This window comes from Haliotis asinina, chromosome 2, assembly GCF_037392515.1.
Source record: "Haliotis asinina isolate JCU_RB_2024 chromosome 2, JCU_Hal_asi_v2, whole genome shotgun sequence".
NCBI lineage: Eukaryota > Metazoa > Mollusca > Gastropoda > Lepetellida > Haliotidae > Haliotis > Haliotis asinina.
This window is the reverse complement of record NC_090281.1, coordinates 3,985,715-4,009,368: the sequence shown is the minus strand read 5'-3', so window position 1 is coordinate 4,009,368 and position 23,654 is coordinate 3,985,715. Positions and strand designations below refer to the sequence as shown.

Genomic DNA, 23,654 nt, shown 5'->3' with positions numbered 1-23,654 from the left:
TCCAAAGACAGACTTAACAGTGTGCATTGCCGTCTGTCCACAATCTGCAACAACAATAGTGGGATCGGCACTGAAACCAAGATGATCACATCTATAGGAAACAGCTCAAACATACGCTGACAGATTTCGTGATTGCGTGATAATGAAAACATCCTCATCAACCTATCTCATTATGTTTGGATGGGTTGCGTCACCTAACCTGTACCTTGTGGTCCGTGTGACCTATCTGGGTAGATGCATGCATTCATCACCCACTAACTTGCTATGTTTATGTTGGGATACTGAATATAAAGCCAGGGATGTTTCCTCTCAGAGCTGATGTCCTTGAATTGCCATCCCGGGAGTCTGAAAAGGTGAACTGAACCCCATCTGTGGTTAATGTCTTCTTTCCATTCTCACCCCTGTAACCCAGTGCCGGCATGATGCCAGTGCACCCCTGACCGTAACCGCCGTAACTCAACTGACCCCCGTAATCCATCAGACCTCCATAACCCAGCTGATTCCCTTGAACCCCGTACCCCCCGCCATTGGTACCTATGTCCACATACACAGTGTAGATGATGCCGGGCTGATGTGGTACCGACTCGGAGAACATGATGCCAGTCAGCTGCCCACGACCGAGAAGCTTCACCTTGGTGTATCGCGGTGCAGGTGTCGGCGGGCGATTTGGCGCTTAAAGTGTAATGTGGAGTGGAAGCTGCGTGTCATCATTTCCTCTGTATGAATTCTGTGATTTACAGAAAACGAGAGAGCATGGCGTCCCGCTAAAGTCAAATAGACTTTTGACACAGCTGCAAATCTTTGGATGTATTTATATTTGACAGCTTCATGTACTTGCTTTCTCTCTAAAACTACAAACGGGGAAATGTCAACTGTAGAGTCAAGAGCTCTGTCCATTATTTTAACTCTCTCATCCACTGTCAGTAATCCAGATCGGGTCACAGCCTTCAACAGACACTCCAGGAGCAGGCTCGTAAACCGGATCTCATACCTCATGTCACCCAGGAGTCTCCGTCTGTTCTCAGGTGTGTCACTCACACCTTCCTTCCGGCAACTCTCTTTTGTCCAGGACAGAACTGCCTCAAATATATCTTCCTCTTTCAGGTTCAGAGTGTCTGATTTCAGGAACATTTCCAGACAATCAGAACACAGACCCACAAATCCTGGAGACTTGGTCACTCTCTCCCCTCCTTCTGTCAGGATCTTCAGGGCCCTCTCCAGCTCCCCGTAATTATGACACTGCTCCAAGGTCCTGACAGACATTGCCTGCTGACAGAGACGCCTCCAGCAATACACAGATATCGTATAAGGCATCAAGAGAATATTTTCTGGATGTGTACATTAGACCCGTGACTGTTTCAGTGTTGATTTGGGCCTCGTCTCTGTAGATGTACCTGCAACAAATTATAATAGTTCATTTGGAGACAAACCTGTTCTTGTGAATCACCTGGTTTTAGATTACTTTCCATAAACTTTGCATGCCTTATCGGGGAGGATATCGGCCAATAATATGTTATATGGTTTGCACCTATTACTGAGTGAGTGAATTTAGTTTTACGCCGCACTCAGCCATATTCCAGCGGCGGTCTATAAATAATTGAGTCTGAACCAGACAATCCAGTAACCAACAGCATAAGCATCGATGACATGTGCCAACCAAGTCAGCGAGCCTGACCACCCGATCCCGTTAATCGCCTCTTACGACAAGCATAGTCGCCTTTTATGGCAAGCATGGGTTGCTGAAGGCTTATTCTACCCTGTGACCTTCACGGGTTGCACCTATTACTGTAGTACGTTATAAACTATACTGTTGAGAATAAGAAACGCATAGATGTATTTTCACGAATTCAACGTATACAAGTTGACGTGAGATAACACATATGAATCAGTGTAAACTGGATGGGTTCTAGCCACATTTCACACTATAAAAGATCAAATGTCTGTTACGATCTATACCTGATAGAACGTTCACTAAGTGAACGCATCCGTTCCAAATGCGCGAGTCAGTCCCAAAAAACTGTTCTGCACCGTTTCGACCTTGTGGAATTCAGGCCCATTCCTCTTGCAATGTCCTAGAAAGCTCATCTAACGTCTTAGAAGTCAGATTTCTGTGTGCAGAATATGACTTTCCACATCATGGCAGTCCCAACACCATATCGGTCAGCCTGGGTGACACAATTCTGGTCAAAACTTTCATTTCTTCCGCCACGGTACTGAAGTAGAAACCGTGATTCGTCACTGAACCATACACGTGGCCAGTTTTATAGATTCAAGACGTAGTCTAAGCCCACCTTCTCCTAAACGATTACGACACTATCCTCAATCCGCAAATGATGTACCGATCCTGTGCTGCATCGGTAATCCGAGGCCTACTATTTCGATGCTGATCTCGCGTAGAATCGATTTGTTGATAACAATCTTATAAACGACTGATGGTACTCTCGTGAACACTGAGGTGACTGCCAATGGCAGATTGAGACTCTCCACCCTCCAGACGCTTAACAGCAATGTTTCGATTGACACCAATAGTTCGTGGCTTAACTATTTCAATTAACTGCAAAATGCAAGTCACCGTCTAAAAGCAAAACGATCTCATATAGGCAATTTCCTGCACATGATTCCTCAGAACTACAGTTCCTTATTGCAAACCACGTTTCCTCCATGACACATTCGAGCGTAAACGTGCATTAAATTTCCCGAAGACGTTTTTTGAGCTGCCATTCGTTCCATGTATACAAACCAACACTTTGATGGTGAAATTATGACAATGACATAATAACGTTGACAATAATCCAACCTCAATTTATACTACCTCTATACACCTCTATGTTTCGTGCTGGCGATAGTACATGTGAACTTTTAAAGAGTGACAGAAAACTGAGCCTCTAATGTCCACGCCATATCCTAGCATTTAGGATTGCCGTTCCTGTTATAGATTGCCGTGAATGCTTTGAAACTGACCACCAGGAGGCCACGGAACAAATATAAATGTTGTAGGTACGTGCGTTGACTTACGTATTTAGATTCCGCATTTAACAGTCTCTGCCCAGCGAATATGGAAGGTATTGTTATTTGGTAATAAATGAATTGTAAAATTGGTACATTAAACGCACCTTAAGAATTCCTTGTAGATGTCTGCCTCAATATCCGGGATAGTTACCTCCCCTTTTTACCGCCAGGGGGCTACAGAACACAGCTGCGACCAACAACAACGTAACGGTGAGCTCGGACCACCTGTTTCTGTGACCCCCACCCGGAAGGTGACGTCACTAAAGTCTTCGGTTCCGAGCATGCGCAGATTACACTGCGTACCAGTCTTCTCATTTATCTTTGACTCGCACATACATTCTCCTTTACGTCTCCGACTCTGTGGAGATACCACAACGCACACACTCCTCACTTGCTTGGCAAACATGCCACTTTAAACCGACTCGTCACATGACATGTATAGGTTATGTAAGTAAATTTTGTACAATTTTTACAGTAGGTCAGTTATCGATTTCTTTAAAATACCTAATGCTGGTTTAAGTCTTCATCTATAACCCATGGGTGCCTCTGCTGGTAAACGAAAGGTGTCAGGAACCGTGTTTCTTTTGTCCAACACAACATTTTGACTATCCTCCGGTGGTATATACACTTGTAGTGAGATAAGCTATAGCTAGATGTGCACAAAACACGGCTACTGGGCAAAGCCACAAGGTCATTAACAGTTACTACAGCCTCTGGGATTCTTTGAACTTGTTTCTGAAACAGACAACAATAACCAGAAATGACCCTTCCCTCAAAAGTTCACTGTATGCATTTGTTGAATAATTAGTACGGACAAAGTGATTGTATAACGTATAGTGGAAGAGGCACCATCGTATTGGAAACAGGTGAGACTGAGAGGACATTGAGCCCGTGCGAGAAGTGTCACAGATAAGGACAATGAAAACGTTAGCCCACTAGGAATGACAATGCTGGTAAATCATAATGGAGTGTGTAGTCCAGACTCGATTATCTACAGACCGCCGCCATATAGCTGGAATATTGCTGACTGCGGCGTAAAACTAAACTCAATCACTCTCTCATACATAAATGATTTTGGGAATGAAACACTGATTTTATTCAATGTATACGATAGGAAAGACTGTATTAACTTTTGCCAGTGTGGAGATCACCATGTACAGACTGTTGCCATAACAATGATACCACTACAACCCCTTGTGATTGATGAACGTTTTTGTTAGTGACAGAATACTGGGCTGAAGGATCTGGAAGACATCTTACAACAAAACCCTTTATCGGAAAAATGTACTCGTGCGAACGCTTTCAACCATCAGATCATGGCACACATTCCTGTGTGATCCCATGTGCTGGTGTGTCTGGAGCCTTGACTGGATTTATAACTACTGCTTCTGGATGCTGTGTGACCAATTCACGGCGAACCAAAGTACAATGGAACAAGCTAAGACTGTGTCTCTAAGACTGGTCCGCTGTCAATCCGACATAGTGGCCACACGATTCCGTAAGTACCCTGGATTTCTGATGAACATAACTGCTTTTCTCCTTTATCACGATGAATACATACAGTACACGTATTGCTGCCTGGACGCTGGGGAGGATTATTTTGTAAGTCGCACACAATGCTATTCTTCGCGGAAACAATAATTATTTTAGAAAACAAATATTAGAACATGATGACAGATCCTTTCCATTACAAAACAACAAATTTTCAGAAATTAAGTGAATGTTTTCAGTTAATGTTTGAAAACTGTATCGGGATACAGATCGATAGCAGGATGGTGGATGAAGTACCATCCTCTCATGAACCCTCATGCACATCCATCCATCCATCCATCCATCCAGGTTTCATTTACAAGTTCTACTTCTCTGCCGTTGAATGTCAGCACACTAATATCTTCAATCCTCAATCTGACTTCCTTTGACACCTGTCAGATGCTACCTGTCTTACCTACCCTCCTCATGCATTCTGCATAAACTCGTACAGGAGGAAGGTTCTCTCTTTTCAGGTCAGGAAGATTTCGATAGTCTTATCTTTCTGTACTTTGTCCTGTACTCTGTTTATTAAACGGTATCTCACTGTTTCATAAATGTAAAACATATTTAATGGCAATATTATTTCAGTCATTTATCGAAAATATTTACTAGCTACTGTATGGTTGTAACCCTGACTGAGCACATGGTCTCCAGCCATGTGCTACAACCATATAACGTGTAAAACATTTGCCATAATTTATACATACTGATATTCTGCATGAACTCTTACAGGAGGAAGATCCTGTCTTTTCAGCCTTCCTCCCAAACTTCCAACAAAATAAATTTCATCACTCATCAAGAATTGCTTCTGTTGGGACTAGCAGCCGAGTGGCTGGACATAACACACCACGCCCGACTACATAGACATCTGGTGTCGTCACTGATTTTCATCACCATGTTGCCTCCTGACTTATGCTATGTTTTCCAGGTGAAACTATTACAATGTGCATCATTTGTATGCAAAATGTTTCTTTCACTCTATGTATACCTACTGTGTAAATATATGTAGTTTATAGAATATTGTCACTGTTCTCCATCGAAAGCTATACATTTATATATGTCATCTCACCCTATCTTGGTCCATGGTTCTGCTTGATCATATAACTGAGACTTGTATTTTTCCTCGTTAATTCATATTATCATGTTGATCGTGTTGATTGTTTCGTAAATCTAAGCAAGTCTCCCGCATACATTAAAGCACGTGTCTCAATGGAACCTTTCTGATAATACCAATTTAGTCAAAGAACATCGATAATGACAACGAGCACATAAAATCTTCATCGGAATCGAAACAAGTACCCCTATTTAATGTGCCCATGACACACTGCACAAACACAAGTTATAAATTTCCAAACAGCAGCAGCAACTCCAAGTCAACAATATTTATTTCAACAGTATTTATTTAGATTAAAGATTATTTGAGAATGAACCCACTGGTCTATAAAGGCTGATTGTCATAACTGTCGTCACGATTAATTTACCTTAACAGGTTCTTGTGCCATGGTGCACAAGTTAGTAGATTTAACGTGGAGACAGGAAGTTTCTGGCACATAGGACAGACCAGGCGAGTTACCGCAAGTTCCTGAACCAAATATAGTCTCGTCTCCATCATTTCCCACTACAGGTAGGCAAAGCAGCTGTGCAAAGAATATCTTTCGGCTCTTTCATATCATATTGCTATTGTATTTGTACTGGTAATGAATTTGCACATCCCCTCTATTTTGTTCTGTCATTTTGTGTTCACTACTCATTTCCACATTTTGCTAATTTTTAAGTTGGTTTCATATTACACTGGTTACATTCGTTTCCATCAAGAGACGAGGGAACAATTTCATTCACTCAAACCAATACAATATAGCAACAGTCAGTCGCTACAGGTAGATGTGTTATGAACCAAGCAGCAACTTATAAGTTGTTTCAAAGGCATATAGAAGTTGGTGGAGTCAAACTAAATATGCTTTATGGTTCAACCTCTTTGTAATACAAGGTCACAACGTTTCGAGACAGATTCTAGTTTCTTCTTCAGGTGTAATGATGGTAAATCTAAAGGGATGTAGTATATATACACATAACAGTAGACAGATGACAATGGGTAACAAGATATACAGGTCTCTATTAATTGATGTACAGGCTTCGATTGATTGTTGGTTGGTCAGGTTGGTCTCGCTACGGAACGTGACGTCTATACCTGTTGTTTTCTTGATAATGCGGTGACATGTCTGGCCATGGCATGGTATGTTAATTCTGATGGGGGAAGGTTCTGATTTAGTTGACTTAGAAGTTTCTTTCAGGGTCTTGGTGATGGTGTTGCTGACTAGATGGGGTGGGTACTCGTTAAGGTCTTGGAAGGTTGATTTCAGGTGTTTTAATTCGCTGCGGAGGCTGTCAGGACTGCAGACCGCTTTTGCTCTTCGTGCCAGGGTAGCTACCATGCCAACAGACCCATGGATTGCCATGGCCAGATACGTCATCGCATCAGCCGTCTCATCAAGAAAACAACATGAATAGACGTCACCTTCCGTAGAGACACTAACCTGACAACACTACTATCAGCTAATCAACACCTAAATGCAACAATCCAGCAGGATGCATCTACCAGATCCAATGTAGTTGTTAAGCGACATATATTGGAGAAACTGGTCGATCACTGGCTGTCAGGTTAAAAGAACTCAAAACAACACTTCAAAATTTGGATCAGAAGTCTGCTGTAGGTGAACACATCATGCACAACCCCAACCATAAGATTGTTTGGGACAACACCAGGACATTAGGTAGGAACGCCAATGACTTCAAAAGACGAAAGCTCCTAGAAACCATTGCAATCAAGCGGAACAAGCCCTCAATCAACAGAGACGGTGGTGTTTACCTACCAAATGCATGGAACCACCTTATCCTCAGTGACTAACCTTTATCCAAACATCTTTACCTGTAACTCGTTCACCTAATCATACAAGCCTGCACGCCAATCAGTAGAAGCCTGTACATCAGTTGAAGCCTGTACATCAATCAAGCGAAGCCTGTACATCAATTAATTGCACGTAGACACAGTTATTTCCCTTAGAAAGTTACAGAATAAATGTTATCTGAGTATCCTCAGATTATGTTTTTGTGGATGAAATATACAAGTTTACCTCTAGTTGCCAGAAACAACATTACAAAAACTTGTGTAATGCAACGTCTTAAATATAGAAATATTTGATTGATTAATTCATGACAAGGATATGAATTGTTTCCGCAAGAACAACAGACCCCTACACTTAAAAAACCCCTAAATATGAGGATACTGTTTAAGTACCAGTCAAGAAGATGATAAACTCATGAAAAACGTGACCGTATTCCAGGCCAACCCTCGTGTTCCTAACCTGGAAATACCTGCACAGTTATGGCTTAATTTAACAGGTTTATGTATATCATGTAACTGTAATATATACATATGTTGAGAATAACGTTATTTTATCTACAAATTAAACTTAAAGTGGTAAACTCACAGAATTGTCTTCTTTGCTTTTCATTGCTTCACCAGAGGGAAGCACATGGCCAAACCGCACTTCACACCTTTGGAGTTACCTCCCCTGCCCCCTTTGACATAAAAAATGTGGACCGCAACCCCAAACAATCAAAGCTTTCAGTTACATACACCGTACAGGCAACATTCACAATGCTGATTTTAAATACGGTCGTTCATATTGAATTGACATGTATATCTATATTCTGAAATGCACAAGGATAAGTACTTTGAATTTCATTACCGTTTCTGATTAATGCTTTGATGTATTGGGTTGTTTTCTTCTGTGACAACAGTTGCCATCACTTGTATGTACATTCTGTTGATAGTAGAGTGTAGTATGTCTACCAAATGAGGTACAAATGCAGATCAAATGAATGTTGAAGTCAGTGTGAACTAGTTGGGTTGATACATATGCACGGTTTCATCACCCACTAACTTGCTGTGTTTATGTTGGGATACTGAATATTAAGCCAGGAATGTTTCCACTTTCAACTGTTGTCCTTGAATTGCCATGCTGGGAGTCTGAAAAGGTGAACTTTATCCCATCAGTTGTTACAGTCTTCTTCCCATTCTCACCCCCGTACCCATCCAGACCCTTGTCAACTACATGACTCTTGAAATAAAACTGACTCCCTTGAGCACCGTACCCCTTGTCACTGTTACGTATGTCCACATACACAGTGTAGATGATGCCTGGATGCAGTAGTACCGATTCTGAGAACATGATGTCAGTCAGCTGCCCACGACCGAGAAGCTTCGCCTTGGTGTCAAAAAGCGATGAGGCTGTATGTGGGCGATTTTGCGCATGAAGTCTAATATTCAGTGGAACTTTCATGTCGTGATATCCCCCATACAGCTGACAGCCTTTAAATTGAATCATGTGATCGACAGAAAACGAGAGCGCATGGCGTCCCGCTAAAGTCCTGCTGAAATCCGACCCAAACTCAAACCTTTGAACGTATTTACAAATGTCCGGTTCCTGTATTTTCTTTCTCTTTAAAGCTACAAATGGGGAAATGTCAACAGAAGGGTCAAAAGCTCTGTCCATAATTTTAACTCTCTCATCCACTGTCAGTAGTCCAGATGGGCCCACAACCTTCACCAGATACTCCAGGGGCAGGCTGGTAAACCGGATCTCATGCCTCATGTCACCCAGGAGTCTCCGTCTGTTCTCAGGGGTGTCACTCGCACCTTCCGCCCGGCATCGTTTCTTTGTCCAGGACAGAACTGCCTCAAATATATCCTCCTCTTTCAGGTTCAGCGTGTCCGATTTCAGGAACGTTTCCAGACAATCAGAACAAAGACCCAGAAATCCTGGAGACTTGGTCACTCTCTCTCCTCCTTCTGTCAGGATCTTCAGGGCCTTCTGTTCCATGTCCAGCTCCCCGTAACCATGACACTCCTCCAGAATCTGGCATACATTGTCTTCTGACAGGCGTACCCCCAGGAACGTTACACAGCGATCGTATAAGGCATCAAGAGAATATTTTCTGGATGTGTACATTAGACCCGTGACAGTTTGAATGTTGATTTGGGCCTCGTCTGTGTAGATGTACCTGCAATAAATGAAAATGGTTCAGTTGGAGACCTGTTCTTTTGAATCACCGCCCATTTTAACATTACTTTGCATAAGCACTGAGAGCCATATTGGGGGGGAACTGCCCATAATACATTATATGTCATGTACGTATTATTAGAGTATGTTATGTCACATCGGGTAGGATTTGGGTGATGAAGATGGAAGGGTAATGGGACGTTTCTATTTTTCAGCATCACATTCTTCTCAATACTTCTCTCTTAGCTATGGATGGTATTGGAACATACTCTGTTCCTTGATTTGTGGTCAACTAAACTCCAACTTGATAGTCACCAGTTTTGCTGACATACACGTAGGGTTTGCAATTACTATTGTAGTATCGGGTACGTTATACAATATACTCTCCCAAATAAGAAATGCTAAGGTGTATTTTCACGAAAAAAATACCTATTAACAGATAAGTGAGGTAACACACACAAATGGCAAAATGTACGTTAACATGTATAACTGAGAAAGGGAACACTAAGTGAAGGCGTTGTTTCCCAGTTGGATGTTGTCTTCAAACTCTATTGTAGCCAGCATGGACTGAAGAAGTCTTTGAATTCGACTTTGTGGAATTCTGGTCCATTCCTCTTGCAAGTGGGCACTGACACTTACATATGCGTGAACAGTGGCATGTGCTGTGTGAGGCCTGCCAGTATCCTGCTGGATCATCAGCGTGACCGTCAGTGATCGTCCACGTGAATTCTTAGGATTTCGTCTCTGTACCGAATTGTAGGCACAAGGAGTTTCTGTGTGTAAGATATGACTTCCGTCGTCATGACAGTACCATCACCGTATCGGTCAGCCTGGACAGCACCGTTCAGGGCAAAACTTTGATTTCGCGGTCCTCACGCACGTACTCTACTGTCACGTCACTGAAGCAAAAAGCCAGTTTTATAAATTCCAAATTAAACATTATTGCATCACTCGCCCAGTCAACGCCGATGTAGTCGTCGCGCCACAGGGCTAAATACGGTTTTCTGGCTCGATGTAAACAAATGCCTTGCGCAGATACTATCCTCAAATCGATTCTGCAAATGAAGTCTACCACCTCGATGCCGATCTTGCTTAGAACCGTTTTTTTCACAACGGCCCATATGGCTAGGAATAAGGCCCTTTCCACTTTTCGTCACAGTCCATTTGACTTTCCCATCGGCCCTTTTTGACTTGGCACTTCACGGGCCTTTTGTCCTCCGGCACATTTGACTAGTTCCCTTTTCAAGTTGACATTTTTGTATTAAAATTCCGAAGAAGCACTTTTTGCACTGTCATTCGTTCCATGTATACAAACATTATTTCAATGTCGAAATTACAGCAGTCAAATCCTGAATATGAAACATATACGAACTTTCATGCACTAATACCGCCTTTGCGTTCCCTTGTCATTATCGCAGTTTGACATTTATGATTGAACAGCTAAGTTGGCGTTTCTGTTCGCAGATTAAACACACCTTAAGAATTCCTTGAAGATGTCTACCTCAATATCCGGGATAGTTACCTCCCCTTTTTCCGCCAGGGGGCCACAGAACATGGCATGGAACACACAACTGCGACTGACAAGAACGTAACGGTGAGCTCGGACCACCTGTTGTTGAGACCCCACCCGGAAGGTGACGTCACTGAAGTCTTCGGTTTCGAGCATGCGCAGATTACACTGTATAACAGTCTTCCTTGCTTGCCAGTTGTCCACATACCCAGATTCTTGACGATTAACTGACATGGTGTAGCTTTGAACAGAAAAAACAAGAATACATATAGCTTAATAAGTCTATTTTACGTGCGCTTTACTCAATATTAAACGAACGACAACTCGGTGACTCATTCATCTTTGACACTGTATATGAAACTATATACCGATTAGTCGCATGGCATGAAACAAAGGTACACCCTGTACATCCTGTAACCGGTACATTAGACCACCTATCGATTTCTTTACAGTACCAAATGCTGGACTGAGTCTTCAAGCACAGCCCACATGCGTGGTTACAAGGAAGGTGCTGTAGCAGGGGGCGGGGTTAAATGGACGGCAATTTTGTTTTTGTGGCACTTTTGCACGTGTGTGACCTATTTGATTTTTTTGACTGTTGAACACTTAAACCCCAACTCCTTTGCCCCATTTCTGCCCAGATTTGTGACCTTTAGGTTGACTTGTCACAGTAATATCAACTATAACTGTGGTGATCAGATGTACGTTCAGTTCTAGGTATGGAAACATGACTCAATAGCAGTGGTATTATGTTAGGAATTATGTTGAGTTTGACGACTCAAGGTTTGTAGAATTAATACAGAACCTATGGGTACATCTGATTGTTACCATATGTATATTACAGGTGTACACGTGTCACAGAACATGTGGGCACAGCTGACTGTTACAGTATGTGTATTACCGTACGTGTCACAGAATATATAGAGGATATTTTGTTAATGTTGTCAAATAACATGTATATTTCATCGAGTGGTCTGACAAAGCCGGTATGTTCACGAGTGGCGTGGAGCATGAGATGAAATATATATGTTATTTGACAACATTAACAAAATATTCTATTTATTATATTTTCATCCTTGTTTGTAAATGATCGAGACATCGAGTAAGTCTGCCAAAGTGATATTCTACTCAGTGAAATAACATGTTATTCTACTCAGTGAAATAACATGTTATTCTACTCAGTGAAATAACATGTTATTCTACTCAGTGAAATAACATGTTATTCTACTCAGTGAAAATATCATTTTTATTTTCATCAGTATTTACAGTATTCCACTCTCAAAATGTACAGTTACAATATGTATATTACTGTTGTATACGTGTCACAGAATTCATGGGTACAGCTGATTTTCAGAACATGTATTCTACAGGTGTATATATCATAAGGGCGTGGTCATGTCGGTGCAGTAAGGCTGCGCAGTATAACCGGTTTACTGACATTAACAGATTTAGACATGAAAGTAATACGTACAGCGTATACGTACACTCGGAAATCCTCGGATATTTCTCTATCTAAATTGTTGTTTTTCCTTGTTCATTTGTGCCAGGTATTATTTACATTTTCATTTTGTCACAAGTAAAAGTGTTCATGAAATTTAATCAAGTATAGTGATTTTGCTGTATTATTGTTTCATAAACCAAGCATTAACTCGATTATAACTATGATTAGTGTTTTGTTAAAACATTCTTACAATATTTCGCAATACACATCACAATATATGCTTTCGCATCACAGGATATCACAACATGAAACTTCTCTGTCATACCCACCCCTACTGTCTAGTCTCCACCCCCACAGACTGTACACTAGACAGATAATTGTTCCGTACAGTGTTTGTGAATACCATACCTGAACTGGTACAAATGGTTTGAACACAAAGGGTGAGAGCAGCTTTCAGCTTTCGGACACCTGGAATCCTAGTTTCGGTTTGACTCGACTTCCGTTTAATCTATACATTTTACGCGCGCTTTATTTAATAGCAAACGGATGATTACTCTGTGATAAAAAGTGAAAAGAGGCAAGACAAAACCCAACCCCCAACCACAATGATTATTATCTCAAGAGTAGTTATTGAGATTACTAGAGAACAAACGTATTAGTCAATAAAGTCTGATTGTCGTCACTGTTTGCAATGCCTAGGACAAGTTCATGTTCCATGGTGGGGTAGTTATCACATTTGACTTCAGTTAATACTGGACGTTTCTGGAGCACGTACGACCGACCCAGCGAGTTAACAAAAGTTCCTTAACAGAAACTTCCGGAACCTCCCGTAATGTATTAAAGGTCTCGCCTCCGTCATCTCTCATTACAAGCTGGCCTGCAGTTCTGCGAAGAATATGTTTCACCTCTTTCATATCATATTGCCATTGTATTTGTAAAGGTAATGATGTGAAGCCCATTTTCTGGTGTCCCCCGCCGTGATATTGCTGGAATATTGCTAAAAGCGGCGTAAAACTAAACTTACTCACTCACTCGCTTGCTGGTAATACGTCTGTACCTCCCCTCTATTTTGTACTGTCATTGTATTTCCTTTGCAGTGTTCTTTAGTTATTTCCAAACTGTGTCAATGTTTGAGTACAAAAGTTAAATATACAGACTGTTGGTTTCACACTGTATTAATGATCACATTAATTTTGATCAGCAGGCGAGGAACAATTTCACACATTCAGCACAGTACACTAAAATAACCGTCAACTGATGCTAGAAGATGCTATCAAGCAGCATCGTCTAATTAGGACACGCAAATTCATGTACCGATGACTCAGGTTTGAGTCAGTCAGTACACACATGAGACAATAGAACATGATGTTACATGATGTATACACAGTTACATCCCATAGTCCATACAAGCGACATACACATACACATGTATTTCAGTTGTTGATTTTAAACATAGTCGTTCATATTGATGAGAGCATCTGTAGGATGAAATGCACAAGGATAAGAACTTTCATTATGTTTTAACGCTGATTAACGCTTTGGAGTACTGGGTTGTTTGTGGTGTGACGACAGTTGTCATTGATGTACATTCAGTTGATAGCAAAATGCAGTATATTTACCACATGAGGTACAAATGCAGATTATATGGAAGGTGTTACCTACCTCGGTAGATGTATGCTCAGTTTCAGCACCCATTAACATGCTTGAAGCCGGGTATGTTGCCACCCAGAGCTGTTGTCCCGGAATAGCCATGCTGGGAGTCTGAAAAGGTGAACTGAACTCCATCTGTGCTGACAGTATGCTTTCCATTTAACCCCATGTAACCCCCCTCCGCCCAGTAACCCTCCTCCTCATCGTCTTAGAATTCAATGTCCACACACAGAGTGATATTGTCATGAAGCTCCACGTCGGTGCCCTCTGGTTCAGTTACCTCTGATTCATGTTGATCATACAGTGATATTGTCATGAAGCTCCACGTCGGTGCCCTCTGGTTCAGTTACCTCTGATTCATGTTGATCATACAGTGATATTGTCATGAAGCTCCACGTCGGTGCCCTCTGGTTCAGTTACCTCTGATTCATGTTGATCATACAGTGATATTGTCATGAAGCTCCACGTCGGTGCCCTCTGGTTCAGTTATCTATGATTCATGTTGATCATACAGTGATATTGTCATGAAGCTCCACGTCGGTGCCCTCTGGTTCAGTTATCTCTGATTCATCTTGATCATACGGTGATACTGTCATGAAGCTCCACGTCGGTGCCCTCTGGTTCAGTTATCTCTGATTCATCTTGATCATACGGTGATATTGTCATGAAGCTCCACGTCGGTGCCCTCTGGTTCAGTTATCTATGATTCATGTTGATCATACAGTGATATTGTCATGAAGCTCCACGTCGGTGCCCTCTGGTTCAGTTATCTCTGATTCATGTTGATCATACAGTGATATTGTCATGAAGCTCCACGTCGGTGCCCTCTGGTTCAGTTATCTATGATTCATGTTGATCATACAGTGATATTGTCATGAAGCTCCACGTCGGTGCCCTCTGGTTCAGTTATCTATGATTCATGTTGATCATACAGTGATATTGTCATGAAGCTCCACGTCGGTGCCCTCTGGTTCAGTTATCTATGATTCATGTTGATCATACAGTGATATTGTCGTGAAGCTCCACGTCGGTGCCCTCTGGTTCAGTTATCTCTGATTCATGTTGATCATACAGTGATATTGTCATGAAGCTCCACGTCGGTGCCCTCTGGTTCAGTTATCTCTGATTCATGTTGATCATACAGTGATATTGTCGTGAAGCTCCACGTCGGTGCCCTCTGGTTCAGTTATCTCTGATTCATCTTGATCATACGGTGATACTGTCACTGGAAGCTCTATGTCATCATATCCACCACACAGGTGACCACCTCTCAGCTGAACCCTGTGATCGAAGAAAATGAGAGAGCATGGCTTTCTGCCGTGCAACTTTTGACATGTGACACAGTTTCAAATCTTTGGACATATCTACAAATGTTCGGTTCCTGTAATTGTTGTCTCTTTAAAATCACAAACGAAGAAACACTAGAGCTTTGTCCATTATTCTAATATCTCATCCACTGTCCTTCCACAACCTTCACCAGATACTCCTGGGGCATGCGTGTAAAATGGATCTCATACCTCATATCACCAAGGAATCACTCGCTCAAACCGTCCAGGACAGAACTGCCTCAAATACATTTTCCTCTTTCAGGTTCAGTGTGTCCGATTTCAGGAACGTTTCTAGACAATAAGACCAAAAACCCACAAATGCTGCAGACTTGGTTACTTTCTCCCCTCCTTCTATCAGGATCTCTAAGGCCTTCTGTTCAAGATCTAGCTCCCCGTAACCATGACACTCCTCCAGATTCTGGCAGACATTATCTCCTGACAGGGACTTCTCCAGGAAAGTTACAGAGACCGTATAGTACGTCTAAAGCATATTTCCTGGATGTGTGCATTAGGCCGGTGACTGTTTCAGTGTTGATTCGGGCCTTGCAGATATACCTACAATAAATCAAAATGTTTCATTTGGAGACAAACCTGTTCTTGTGAATTACCACTCTTTCCAACTCTACATCTCATAAATACTGCATGCCACATAATGAGGAGGATGAAGATGGAGGGGTAATAGAATATCTCTGTATTTTCTGCAACACATTCTTATCAATACTTCCAGTTTAACTATGGATAATATTCGTACTTCTACCATGACTCTAGAAAATACTATATCCTGATCGGTTGTTCACAAATATCAGACGGCATCAAATCTGGATTGACGCCATCTGATTTTAGGCCGTTTTTGTGAGAACTACTTCCATTTGACCACAATGATGGCGGGTCATAACACCAGCAACTCGATGGATTTTGACGCTGACTCGGGAATTTGCCACATATATCTATGTAGTTCGAAATTTTTGGATTGAACATGCGTCTGATTTCACGGCGCTTCACTACGCATGTATACACAAGATTGCCGCACTACTTCAGCTTGACCACCAACATGACTGATATGAACACAACAAACGTGATGCAAATGCTGATAAAAAATATTTATTCAAACTCAAAAAATACATTTATATGATATTTCCTGCACAATTATATGGGAATTTAACTATCATATTACCCTCATACTTTGTCCCATAAGAACATGAACCTGATAGTCAGCAGTGTTGCTAACAAACACAGAGGGTATGCATCTACTATTGTATGCATCTACTATTGTATGCATCTACTATTGTATGCATCTATATGCATCTACTATTGTATGCATCTACTATTGTATGCATCTACTATTGTATGCATCTACTATTGTAGCACGTTAACTACTCCATTGGCATAACTGTAATGGACGTCTAAATATAACACGGCCTTGTACAGGCAAAGCTCCTGCTCACGGTTCCTCAGAACTACCAATTACTTTTTCTCCATGACATTTTCAGGCAAGCTGCCCCCTTGCCCCTTTCGAACGTAAAGATGCATTGCAGTTTCCAAACATCGTGCATTGATCCGTAGGCGCAAAACAACATTATAATGGCGAAATCATTACAATCAAACACTGATTTTGAAAAACATATTTGACATCTCATGCACAAATATGACCTCTGCGAGAGTATACACCAAGACTGATTAAACGGCGTCCATATTGTCTAGTGTATATCGAACCTTGACGTTTACATTCTAAATGTAATATGTGTCCAGCCAAAATGGAAGGTATGTTAGTTTGGTAATGAATGATTAATGTAAAATTGGTAAACACACCTTACACACACCCGTAAGGTGACGTCACCGAAGTCTTCGGTTTCAAGCATGCGCAGATTGCCTGCCAGTTGTCCACATACCCAGAGTCTTGACGATTAACGGACATCCTGCAGCTCTGAACAGACAAAATGAGAAGACATGTAGCACCTTCGACAACAAGCTCGCCCGGAAGTCCGCCATATCGGAACATGTCCCAGAGAACAAGGACCACACTATCCAAATTTAATGTGAAGCCACCGATTGGCCTCAAACTAGGCTTCAGGAAGCTATGTGCATACGGACACAATCAAACGTGGTCAAGGAATCTACTAATCACGTGCTTTGGACTCACTTGCGAGAGGCTATGGAAACGTTTTGAGCCTAAAGTATTTCCAAAATTTGCATGAAAATAGGTTATAATACTGAAGAATGCTTCACAACGTTCACATAGCCGTAACACTGACATACACATGTTGCTAGTTTCCACTCACGCGATGTCTCATCTAATTATAATGAACCCGTGAAAGTCAGCGGTAGAATGGGCCTTCAGCAACAGATGTTTGCCATAAAAGGCGACTATGCTTGCCGTAAGAGGCGACTAACGGGATCGGGTGGTCAGGCTCGCTGATTTGGTTGACATATATGTCATCGGTTCGCAGTTGCGCAGATCGATGCTCATATTGTTGTTCACAGGATTGTCTGTTCAAGACTCGATTATATATATATAGACCGCCGCTATATAGCTGTAAAATTGCTGAGTGCGGCGTAAAACACACTCACTCACTCTAACCCAATGTACCCATATTGAAATCACAGAAATGGAGTATATATCTTTTTTGTCGCATTCAGCAATTTCCATTTATATGGCACGGGATCTAAATGATAGAAGAGCAACAACCAACACCCAAGATCCTGACCACCCGATCCTGTTCGTTGCCTTTTACGACAAGCACGACGTACTTATAGTCAGTTCTAACCCGGATCTTCAGGGTTTCCAGAAATGGAAAATTCATGTTCATTAGGGGTACAGGTGACCAGTATGACATAACTCATATTTGGTATGTACCGGATAACTTCTACATCACGCCCAAATAGCTATAGTAGAAGAGCGATAACCAACACCCAAGACAAATTGAAGTTGTTTAATGTTTTGATCATACATTGTTCCCCAAATGTCTTAATCGGAGAGCAAGAATTTTGCTGTCAGAAATCTAGAAGAATGTACCAGGTGAAAGAGAATGAAATCGACATATAATTGTCTCCTCGACTTGTTTACACAGAACAAGCTCGTGAAAACAGGTTCCTGCACGAAAGCAATATTCCGAGATGTTTGTAATAGAAAACAGTCCAGCCTTTCAGAACCAGTGAACCAATTTACACTTTTTGAAACCCCTGTACATTTTTCAAATACAACAATGTCCGTTTTTTAAGTATTCATCGATAGTGCCAACGTCGTTGCAATATGTTTCAAGAACAATATTTTCCATTACAGGTTTATGACACTACCTTCAAATATGTCATCAGCAAATATTATAATAGATAATGCATATTTAGTTTCAATACTCTATTCACTATTTACAATATCGTTTTTATGAGTGTCTCTTTATATAAGATAAGAAAAATAGGTGACATTATGCAGCTCTTGCGGACTGCAGTAGTTTACTTAAATACATCAGTCATAGCCCTAGTCTTCTTATGCGTCTCACAGACGCTCTCATGTTCTAATACACATTACACGATGCAGAGGTTATTCCCATGCAAACCATTATGTAAGAGAACATACAATGAATTGTTTCTATCAACACAGACGAAGGATTTATATAAATTCCATAAAAGAATTTCTATATTTTTCCCCAACGTTACTGAAGCGTCATTGCCCTATAATCATTGGGACCATCTCTATTTGTCTTGTGCAGCGGGACAATAAGGCATAAGTGCCAAGCTTCCAGCATTTTCCCCATATTAAGAAAGTCATTAAGATGAAAGGTGACAAGGATGACAATACCCAATACGAAGAATCGATAGCATCCGTCGAAATACCATCTCCCCCAGGGTATTTGGAGCTTCCTGCTTTCTCTTCTTAATTTTGAATCATACCAGATTTTATCATTGGGTCTGATGGTAACCACCTTTGTTTGGATGCACTGCTTTGTGATAAAACTAAAATTTTCATAAAAAATAACTGACAAAATTCATTTATATCACTGCAATTATTAAATATGGAAAACCAGTCTTATGAATTCATCAATTCATATATTTAAAAAAAACCCATTCACCTTTCCTATAACTCCATATGTCTCCAGTATAAGCCACTTACGTAGATATATGAGCATTGATATTAACGTAATTAATGTTTCTACCGTAATCTATCACTCCACAGTCAATGACTTCAACATCAGTGCTGACAATAACTGGATCTAATAAAGTACTGACTTGCTCTGTAACTCTAGTCCGTTCACTAATAACATTTCGCATATTTTCCCTATCCAGTATGTTATGGACAGCATGCGTCTGTGAGACAACATGTTTACATTTATGTCACCAGGAACAATGACTGTACTAGATATGTCTGGGGCGGCTTCGCTAGAGTTGTCAAGTCCACTCCAAAACTGGTCTTTATTATGTTCTGTAGATTGCGCAGATAATCAATCGTTACACTAACTCTTACTAACTCTTTTAATACGTGCTAGAGTTATTGGAATCGGGAGATGTGCTTGAAGGTATAAGAATGAAGATTTTTATGGATATCAACTTCTTTATGTGAGAACACAACGTTTCGGAGTTAATGCTTACTCCTTCATCGGGTGAAGGAGTAAGCATTAACTCCGAAACGTTGTGTTCTCACATAAAGAAGTTGATATCCATAAAAATCTTCATTCTTATGTATTTTCACTTCTAAATGACATTCAAAGAATTGCTTGAAGGTACTGCTAAACATGATGTTCTCTTATACTTGCTCCAACATTAGGATGTCTGTGTCGAGAATATGTCCCGATCCCACTTTTTATAGAGAATGAGCGCTAGGACAAGGGTGTGATGACCTTCTGTGTTATCTCGAGTGTCGTCCAGTCGTGAGGTAACATAGTCTGGCCAAGATACTTCAACCCTCTTTCCAAATTAAAAGACTGCCATATTCTTTCGCATAGGACACTCTGAACTAAAATGCACTTTGAAAGGGTCAGATCCAAACAAATTGTCAAAGCTTAACTCTGTGTGGTCAGGCCAACAAATATGTTGTGTCCATCGATGAGGTGACCTAACAGTCCGTCCACAGAGGTCGGCGTCTCATGCCCAGAGACAGCTTCCAGTCAGTGTTCAGATGAATTGTGGACACGACTAAAACTATCCTCGGAGCTGTTGCTGGAGGGGACATGAAAATGTTGACCTTTAATTGAGTACAGGTTCTTGATAAGTGTTTATGATCAAACATTAAAATATTGAACTTACCTTGACCGAAGTTCGGGCTAGGAGAACAGAGGAGACGCCTCGTGAAGTCACTGTGATAGGTTGAAACAGTGTAACTTATGTCCACAGTCATCTTCACGACACAAGGATACGTTCAACATATATAATAGTTTACGGAGGCGCTCATAAAATATCAAAAAAGTATCAAAGATAATCAAACCGTCAAAATGTCGACCTGAAACGGACTTGGCGGTGAATCTGTTACAGTCTGCGGAGGAGCCATTTGGTCTGTACGGACTCAGCTTTATACTGGTCAAAGAAGCTGTGGGGTAGCCTAGTGGTTAAAGTGTTTGCTCGTCACGTTGACGACATGGCTTCGATTGCCCACATGGGTGCAATTTCTGAAGCCTATTTCTGGTGCCCGTGAGGCTGCTGAAATATTGTTAAAGGTGGCGTAAAACAATATACAGCGAGTCAAGGGACTCCTTAGAGGTATATCGATCCATCAAACACAATCCTACTGACTGGTAGATGAGGGAATGATACACAACAAATCATGGCATAAACTCACACTGCTTAACAATGACCTACATGGGAAGAAGAGTCCAAGTGCTTGAGTTTACAGATTTGCAGTATCCAAAGTGCACATTACAGTTCACGAAGAGAACTTTCACCAATAGGATACTGACACGAATGTGCCCTGTAGCTGTAGTAGAGAGGTGACCTTTGAACTCCTCCTATATGAATTACGATTATCTAACCTCACAGCCAGTAGCAGCTCATTCGGTACGTCATGGTAATTAGCTGGAACAACATTGCATCACGCACGATGCACGGAAATTACGAATGATTTACGAATGCAAATCGATAGAAGGGAGATAACTCTCAGTCTCTTTTTCTTGTGTCTAGCAATGGCTGTGAAAAACATTGCCTCGCATTCCAATAAATACACTTTGGCAAAACGTTCATATATTGTCCCTGTGAATATCAAGAAGGGGAATTACATCGCGGCGACTCTACTAAGACAATACCTACGGGAATACACAGCAAGATGCAAGATTCGAATCGCTTGATTCACACTGGTTGGCTGAAGTGTACGATCCGATACTCATGCTTCAAACAGTTCAAAATTAACATTGAGGTGTTCAGTAAGATAAATAAATTGCTCACTGGTCCCATGGGGCCCATGGGTTGGGGTACCCTTGGTGTTTGTTCATGTTCCCCTCGCCCTGAGGGACTTCTGGTCAACCCATGATCCCCTCTTGACCAATGAACAACTTACAGTACACTCCCTACGTGAGACCGTAGAGACCAAAGGTTGATATACAGTGATGAAATCTGCACCACTCAACACTTTCTGCTGCTTCAGTGTACCAAACATTTTATACTGTCACCACAGGCATTTTGCATCGACAAAATAGTTGAAGTTATGCAAAGCCACACATATACAATAATAATCACAGTTATGTCTAGATAGGTGTGTTGTAGTTCTATACAATTTCAATAGAAATGGAGAGCACTCTTGAAGACAACAAACTTCCTTCCCTCTACGGTAAAAGGTACACTCGACAATAACGCTTGTGCGTGCCTCACCTGTGGAGGGCTTCTAACTGAATATTTTCAACCAGATGCCGAAAGGTATTGACGACTTCCGTTTGGACGACTTCAGGTGAGTGACTCTGGGCACTAAAGGCCCGTCCACGAACATTGTTCTTTCGATGTGGCATCTGAGGCAAATTGAACTCTTAATTTGCCGTTTATTTAGTCTTACAAACACTCGGAGCATGTCCAGCACATCGAAAAGCTAGTTACGTTCAGGAGGAATATAAAATATAAAGATATAGTGATAGCTAAACAGACTATAATTCAGTGAATATAACACAGCCAAGAAGAATATCCGCCCTGTCTTGTGGTAGTCAGCGTGAGGCGTGCGGACATGGTGACGTTGTAGCGTGTGTTTAACAGAGAGGTGTTTACTGTGAGGTAACATAGGAAGTGTGAGTTAACCTTATATCAATACTGTGAGTTAACCAGAGATCAGTATTAGGAGTTAATCAGTGAAGAATATTGTAAATTACCCAGAGATCGATACTACGGGATAACCAGGGGCTTTTACCTGTAATTCTGCACTTGGATAAACCAAAGAATAATATCGTAAGTCAACCAGATGTGACGTAAACTGATTTTCTGTTATAGTCTGTGCTTTGACCTTTTACGGAAATGCACTGTAGCCTTAAAACGATGAAAATATATGATGAGTGCCATTAGCAATGGCCTCGCTCCAAAGCGTGTTGAGGTGCTCTTCTCCCCTGGCATTTTCTAATCATCTTTGACAGCATTTGGGTTTGAAGGGTTTGTTTGGGCAGGGATATCTCAGTTGCTACTCTTTATCTATCAGTAATACTCGCAGCCCACACGTTCCCAACATGTACAAAACACTTGTTGAGAAGGCATTCCAGTTGTAATCTGCCCATTGATCTATGGTTTATTTCACGACGTCGTTTACTTGTTTACTCGCAACATTGGTGTCAGGTGTTTCCAATATCAGGTGTTCCAGTTGGGACACATAGAGCACTTGCAATGGACAATGTATGTTCGCCGAAGCCGTGTGTTTGATTCCACACATTGGTGAAGTCAGCCCATTCCTGATGTTCCAAGTAGCTGATATTGAAATAATAGTGCTAAATGCAGTCAAGACCTAGGTCACTAATAACATATTTTTCGGGGAGGGTGGTTATAGAACATATTATTGTCCTCGGTTTGACAGGAACACTCAATGGCCGACACCTTCGGTGTATGTAATATCAACCATAAGAAGGATACCAATGGTAGGTAGCAGCCGAAATGTTCTCCCACGAGTGTTGTACAATACGTACCCTTAACACAAAGTGCTTTCACTTGTCCCTAGTGCTATCCAATCTCACTTGGAA

General features: G+C 41.3%; 1 protein-coding gene and 1 pseudogene across 1 annotated transcript; both read right to left on the bottom strand.

Moving 5' to 3' along the window:
- On the bottom strand, nucleotides 1-3,292 carry LOC137274749 (BTB/POZ domain-containing protein 6-like; annotated as a pseudogene).
- A 2,614-nt stretch (nucleotides 3,293-5,906) lies between these two features.
- LOC137273148 (BTB/POZ domain-containing protein 6-like) lies at nucleotides 5,907-13,042 on the bottom strand. Its single transcript, XM_067805621.1, has 3 exons — nucleotides 12,962-13,042; nucleotides 11,078-11,353; nucleotides 5,907-9,603 (listed from the first exon to the last, which is right to left on the bottom strand). Exons 2-3 carry the CDS (start codon nucleotides 11,344-11,346, stop codon nucleotides 8,493-8,495), a joined length of 1,380 nt encoding a protein of 459 aa, XP_067661722.1. The 5' UTR covers nucleotides 11,347-11,353; nucleotides 12,962-13,042; the 3' UTR covers nucleotides 5,907-8,492.
- Between the last annotated feature and the right edge of the window lie 10,612 nt (nucleotides 13,043-23,654).